The sequence below is a fragment of the Diachasma alloeum genome, unplaced genomic scaffold, assembly GCF_001412515.2.
Source record: "Diachasma alloeum isolate Michigan unplaced genomic scaffold, Dall2.0 Dall_scaffold_00988, whole genome shotgun sequence".
Lineage (NCBI taxonomy): Eukaryota > Metazoa > Arthropoda > Insecta > Hymenoptera > Braconidae > Diachasma > Diachasma alloeum.
Window position 1 is genome coordinate 109,451 of NW_021681103.1, and position 6,580 is coordinate 116,030.

Below are 6,580 nucleotides of genomic sequence, written 5' to 3' on the forward strand. Positions count from 1 at the left end.
TCATTCATTTCCAAGAGCTGATAAAGAATGAGTTGATTATTTATATCATTAACACTTGGCTGGTCGCGCCGTAGGTGCTGTGCCGCAATGCTTTTCGGAGAGCGGCGTTGCCACGCTCTCGCAGCCTGCTTTCGCGCGCTCAAGACAAACATTGAGTTGCAAAATGATTACCGTTTACGTTGGCAATTTCTAGTTGACACCTAACCTCACTCAATATACGGGATTTCACATTCAAATAGATTATTTTTTTACTCATAATCCTTGTTGGAAAACAAATGGGCATTTGAGGAATTAAAAATTTTTATTGATAAATTCATGGTAGTTGGACATTTCAGTGTCTGAAAATAAAAATAATAACATCAACTTATCCGCCGCTACTCCCCACCTAGCTGCCGATCAGCTCACTCCCACCAATTGACCACTACTCGCACTGAAGCGGCAACGTCACCCGCAAAATTTTACCTACGAGTTCGGTCTCGCCGTGAGCACGGCGCCCGATTTCGGGGTCCGCCATTCATTAAAAATTATTTTTTTAACGGTGGAAATGAAATTTTGAAAAAATGATAACATATAAGCATTGTAGACAGTTGAAAGTAGAATGTCCCATTTTTTCAGCTTTTTCAGACGCATTTGTGAGATTTTATCACAAAAATATAAAAAAACGCGGCGCCGCGCTCATAGCGCGACTATCGGAGTGTTAACTAACTAATCAGTCAATTAAGCCACCAATTAGTTGATTATTACTGATTAAGTAATTCCAGATTGAATTTTGAGACTTTACAGCTCGAAGATTGCGATTTTTTAAATAAAATTCTTGACTAGAAACTCTATTATTAAATAGAATCAGCGTGAAAGAATCGAGGAATCAGAGGGCTCATCTGACATTCGTAGTGAATCATCGCACCAAGCTTCAGTCTCAACTAAAAACAAGGATTCCGCAGCCCTACCCACGTCTCCCTCTGATAATCCACCCACGTGCCTCTCAGATTCTCCTGAAGCGCTGTCTGGGCTTATGTCAGACCAATCTTCAGAAGAGCTGGCCATGTCACCCCCTGATTCTTTCCGAGCGCTCTCTCCACCGACATATGCATGCCAGGGTCCGCCGGCCACATTAACTCATGTAAGTATAGAAGAACTTACCATGACAGAAATAATTAAAAATGTATTCAAAAACTATATTGAAAAAACTGGCGTATCCATATAAAATTTCTATAGTAAACTGTTATCACTAATGTATCATTTCACTATTTTCTCGATGGCATTTCAGCATTTCTCATGGTTTAAATATTTACGTAAATCTTGCCTCCAAATATATGCCATTTTACTTCTCTGCTTTTACCAAATATTGCTGTGAAATTCTTGGTATTATCCTTGATTCCACCAGTATCGAACGAATGTTTTAATCGTAATGCGTGGAAACAACTTTTTTTCTCTACAGTGTGTTTTAAAAGTCACTTTTTCGCACAGCGTGATGTAAAATATTGTTTGATACAAGACGGCAATTTCAAACTCATGTGATTTGTAAATATCGCTACCTTCAGTTTCCGTTAATTCCCGAGAGGTTAGAATTTTGTTGTTTTAACAAAAAAAAGTTCAAAAAATAAGTCAGGACCAACGGTACTTGACGCGTCTTCTCAACATAATTGTTCACGTAAGCGAAAATTTCTTTTAAATTGATCGATGAGCACTTGTTGGTACGCTGGAAAAGATGAGTTTCCAAACCACGGCAAGTGAGAATGTCGATAATGCAAATGATTATTACATAATTTAAAATGAATACTTGTCCGATACGCTCCTGCGTGTCCCGATGAAATTTCAGGATGGATGCGTCACTTTTTTCTTTTTGTTTGTGCTCTTTCTAATGTGACACCCAGCATTTACCAACTCATTTTTTTCCACCTCATTGACATATAAGGCCTCAGAATGCATGTGTTCCCAAAGAATTGAGAAGCTAGAGAAGGACTTCCAACGAATGTATCGCGAAATGGAATCACTGAAGGCGGAGAAATCATCAACTCGCACAGAGGATCGCTCTAAGGATGTGGTGAGTTCGAATGTGATTCATGAATTCTTTTAATGATCGTAAGTAGTATGATACCACTACTCATATTCCATATTTGATACCTCTATTCAGACTATTAATACCTGACGTTTTCTACTGCTGTTCCCAATACTACTCCTATTATACGTATTTCAAGAGTTACTAAAACAACTAACAACTAACAACTAACAACTAATTGCTATTGTAACTAAAACAATTACTGTAATAATAATTTGGACTTGGTATCTGTTGCATTGAAGAATATTTATTTATTTTCATTCTGTTTCTAAAGGTACAACCTTGTAACAGCAATAGGTGCACCAATACAAAAAATACATTTATTTGAACGCCAAAAACAAAAGAAAGCTCTGTCCGAATTAATTAAGTAGCTAAGCTTAATAAATGCGGGGGGGGATAGGTTGACAAATAACTTACAATGGCAATGGACAGGTGCGATTGAGTCAGAGAGTAATGTAACAATAAAATAATGCTAGCGAGGAAAATCCGTAAGAGAAAATATATAAATATCTGTTGCATTCAGACCTAAAATTATCCTGTAATGTGTGTATGTATGTATAGTTTTGTATTCGAAAACTTAAATTAAAAGGTACCTGCGAGATCCAAATCTTTTAAAGAGTGAACAAATTTTACACACTGAAAATTTGAAATGATTTCTTGGCCAGGTGATTGAAAATACTTCAAACAAATTTGCAGAGTCACCGTCAAATTACTATGGTTCTAGTTACCGTTAAAAACCGACTAAAGCAATGGTTTTATTTGAGGCAGAAAACCTTTACAACTAACGAAAAACGTTGTCGCATAGACATACATGCGCGGACAAAGTCTGAAATTTCATTTCCACATTTTTCGTCAGCATAATACGTCGATGACAGCTAATAAATCGGGAATGTAAGATAGCCCAAATACAATACTCCTATTCCGAACTTAGGAACAGTAGTTTCTATCAAAAAAAAAATGAATACCTTCTTTTGAGGAGAGACAATTTAATATTTCTTTGGATTCACAGGTGATTATAACAATAGGAAATGGCGACAAGAAACGCTCATTCAACCTCGATCCTAAATATTTTGAAAGAGCATGTGAGGCAGCTATGCTACCAGCAATGGTAAAAAATTTAGCCTTGGCCCTCATGCAGGTCCACGAACGCAGCACGGCTAAATTTCGGAACATAGATACCAAGGACAAAAATGCAATGACGTCACTACTAAAGGACGTAAGGAGTAAGTATTACTACTGCGATATTGGAATAGTTTAATAATGATATCGAGTGTCTTGGTAAGAAATTTTTAATCATCTTTCGACAGGTGGCTCAGTTAAATATTTCCATACCATCATCAAATTTTGCGTTCTTGTTGTACTTGTCGGAAAATGTTATACGACAATTTGAAGTAGTTGTTCATGACAAAAGTTTTCATTTGTTCGACAATGCTTGCCCCCGCCCCCTTCCGACATTGAAGGGAACATAAAGGAAATGAAAGGTTGATTTTAACGATGTTCAGGTGCGATATAAAACTGCTCTGAAAAATGTCAAACTCTGAGAGTCTTTTATCTATAGCTTCTTAGTAGCTTTTTTCTTTCGCTATATCCCAGAGCAATCGCTCCTTTGGCATCCCAGTCTCCTCTGGTTCATTCCCGGAGGGGGGATTTCCTGGTTTGGAGTAGATTCACTCGTAAACAGAGTGGCAGGTAGTAAGAAACAGTAGTGCTATAACCGCCAGCTCCTGCACCACCTTAGAGGCATCGGCTGCGCTGATGACGGCGAAGTTCAGGACAGATAAAGATCCGACCAGGAATCTGAATCTCTCCAGGCTATCACCCTCAATTTCTCGGTTCAATATAAGTAATTCATTCAGTGCTTGCAATTCCAGCAGTGCTTCCCCTTCTCCATTCTGCCCCGAATTATCTGAGTGCCTCTCATAGTAGAAACTCATTTCTTACAGCAGATCACTCTGGCATTGACTAGCCCCAATGTGCTCATTCCAATTGCCTATGGTCAGTTGAGTTATGTTGTTGTTGTAGATTGGGATATTTTCCCATGTTTTTCCCTCTGGAGATTGAAGTCCCTTTATCCGTCTTCCACAGTCGCATTCTGGTACATCGAGAGTATTGCTGCAGGATATTCTCACGGCGAATAGATTTCCCCCTCCAGCTTGTCCTAACAGCCGGCTGCGTTGCCCACCTGAAATTCCTCAGTACCTTTTCCTCGTTTTTCTTCTGCAGGTGAGTGTTTTGTGTTACGATTAAATCGAATTGTTTCAAGAAATTTCTATGCTCCCAAAGTTCATGGGCACCGTCGATGTTCCACGACACAAGGCGTGTGAATGTGTCAAGCCGAAGGAAATTATTGTTAACTAGGCCGGTGGCGATATCGTGGACTAAGGCTAGACGAACTCCTCCTGAAATTTGACTCGTTTCTTCTTCCTGGGGTGCAAAGGGAGCTTATGAAGATCTATATTTCGTTTTCATTCCTTTTTCGGTGGTACAGTACAAAATCGAATACCTTCGAAAGCTGAATTCCCTTGGTATTGCTTTGAATTTTTCGAAAAATAATGAACAGTACGAAAAGAGTGGGGTACAGGGCTGATTCATCGTTTGAAGTCTCATTTTGAGATTTTCTCTATGAAGTTGACGGGGGGCATAACAGATTAGCACGGTATATAAAGATGTGTGATCAATAACTATATTTTCAATTTTTCCATTGATTTTAGAGATTAGCAGACTAGTGCTGAAGAAGGTCGACGCCGGCTGCTCCCGGAAACCGGTTACGTATATTGTGCAGCATGGGGAAAACATCGCAGTGAAAAATAGAAATGTGCAGCAGGATAAACTGACGAGCTCCGCTGAGGAAACACCGAACGAACGGAGAAAAAATTTCACGGAAAGACTGAATGAACCGGGAGTATTGAAGTCGTGGGTATCAGATGGTCTTAAAAATGACCGAAAAAGACATTAATAAACATGAGAATAAAAAGACTGATTATGAATAGTGATTTGCGTTTTACTCTCATTGAAAATACAGCATGCTCTCCCGAAAAAAGGTTAATATGGTATTTATCTCAGGAGGTCGGTTTGCCCATAGCGTCTAGCTAGTCAAGTAAAGCACACCTCAATTGAAAGTATCTAGGAATTATAATGTGTAACGACATTTTGTTATGACCGTATCAGTCACCTTCGAAAAGGGTAGTTGAGGGTGGAAACACGTGAAAATTAATGGTTAGAAATCGACTCAGTATTGAGCCCTAAATCGATCTGCACATACGTGGGGAGACATTTTTTTATGACCATGTCGGTCATATTGGATAGGGGTAGTTGGGGGTGGAAAAGTGGGGTCCAAATTCATAGTCATAGATCGACTCAGAATTGCCCCCTGAATCGATCTACACATACGTGTGGAGACATTTTTTTATGGCCTCGTCGGCCATATTGGATAGGGGTAGTTCGGGGTGGAAAAGTGGGGTCCAAATTCATAGTCATAGATCGACTCAGAATTGACCCCTGAATCGATCTACACATACGTGTGGAGGCATTTTTTTATGGCCTCGTCGGCCATATTGGATAGGGGTAGTTCGGGGTGGAAAAGTGGGGTCCAAATTCATAGTCATAGATCGACTCAGTATTGACCTCTGAATCGATCTACACATACGTGTCGAGACATTTTTTTATGGCCTCGTCGGCCACATTGGATAGGGGTAGTTCGGGGTGGAAAAGTGGGGTCCAAATTCATAGTCATAGATCGACTCAGAATTGCCCCCTGAATCGATCTACACATACGTGTGGAGACATTTTTTTAGGGCCTTGTCGGCCATATTGGATGGGGGTAGTTCGGGGTGGAAAAGTGGGGTCCAAATTCATAGTCATAGATCGACTCAGAATTGACCCCTGAATCGATCTACACATACGTGTGGAGACATTTTTTGATGGCCGTGTTGGCCATATTGGATAGGGGTAGTTGGGGGGGGGGAAGTGGGTGCAAATTCATAGTCATAGATCGACTCAGAATTGACCCCTGAATCGATCTACACATACGTGTGGAGACATTTTTTGATGGCCGTGTTGGCCATATTGGATAGGGGGAGTTCGGGGGGGAAAAGTGGGGTCCAAATTCATAGTCATAGATCGACTCAGAATTGACCCCTGAATCGATCTACACATACGTGTGGAGACATTTTTTGATGGCCGTGTTGGCCATATTGGATAGGGGTAGTTCGGGGTGGAAAAGTGGGGTCCAAATTCATAGTCATAGATCGACTCACTATTGACCTCTGAAACGATCTACACATACGTGTGGAGACATTTTTTTATGGCCTCGTCGGCCATATTGGATAGGGGTAGTTAGGGGTGGAAAAGTGGGGTCAAAATTCATAGTGATAGATCGACTCAGAATTGACCCCTGAATCGATGTACACATACGTGTGGAGACATTTTTTTATGGCCTTGTCGGCAATATTGGATAGGGGTAGTTCGGGGTCGAAAAGTGGGGTCCAAATTCATAGTCATAGATCGACTCAGAATTGACCC

General features: G+C 40.3%; 1 protein-coding gene across 1 annotated transcript; it reads left to right on the forward strand.

The window, feature by feature from the left end:
* The first annotated feature begins 1,927 nt into the window (after positions 1–1,927).
* On the forward strand, positions 1,928–5,015 carry LOC107045544. Its single transcript, XM_015267847.1, has 3 exons — positions 1,928–2,044; positions 3,069–3,282; positions 4,771–5,015. The coding sequence occupies exons 1-3, from the start codon at positions 1,928–1,930 to the stop codon at positions 5,013–5,015; spliced, it is 576 nt and encodes a 191-aa protein (XP_015123333.1).
* Positions 5,016–6,580: the final 1,565 nt, after the last annotated feature.

Coding starts and splice junctions, on each gene's coding strand:
- LOC107045544 (XM_015267847.1), top strand. CDS start 1,928: ATGTGTTCCCAAAGAATTGAGAAGCTAGAGAAGGACTTCCAACGAATG. Junction 2,045..3,068: donor AGGATCGCTCTAAGGATGTG/GTGAGTTCGAAT, acceptor TTGGATTCACAG/GTGATTATAACAATAGGAAA. Junction 3,283..4,770: donor ACTACTAAAGGACGTAAGGA/GTAAGTATTACT, acceptor CATTGATTTTAG/AGATTAGCAGACTAGTGCTG.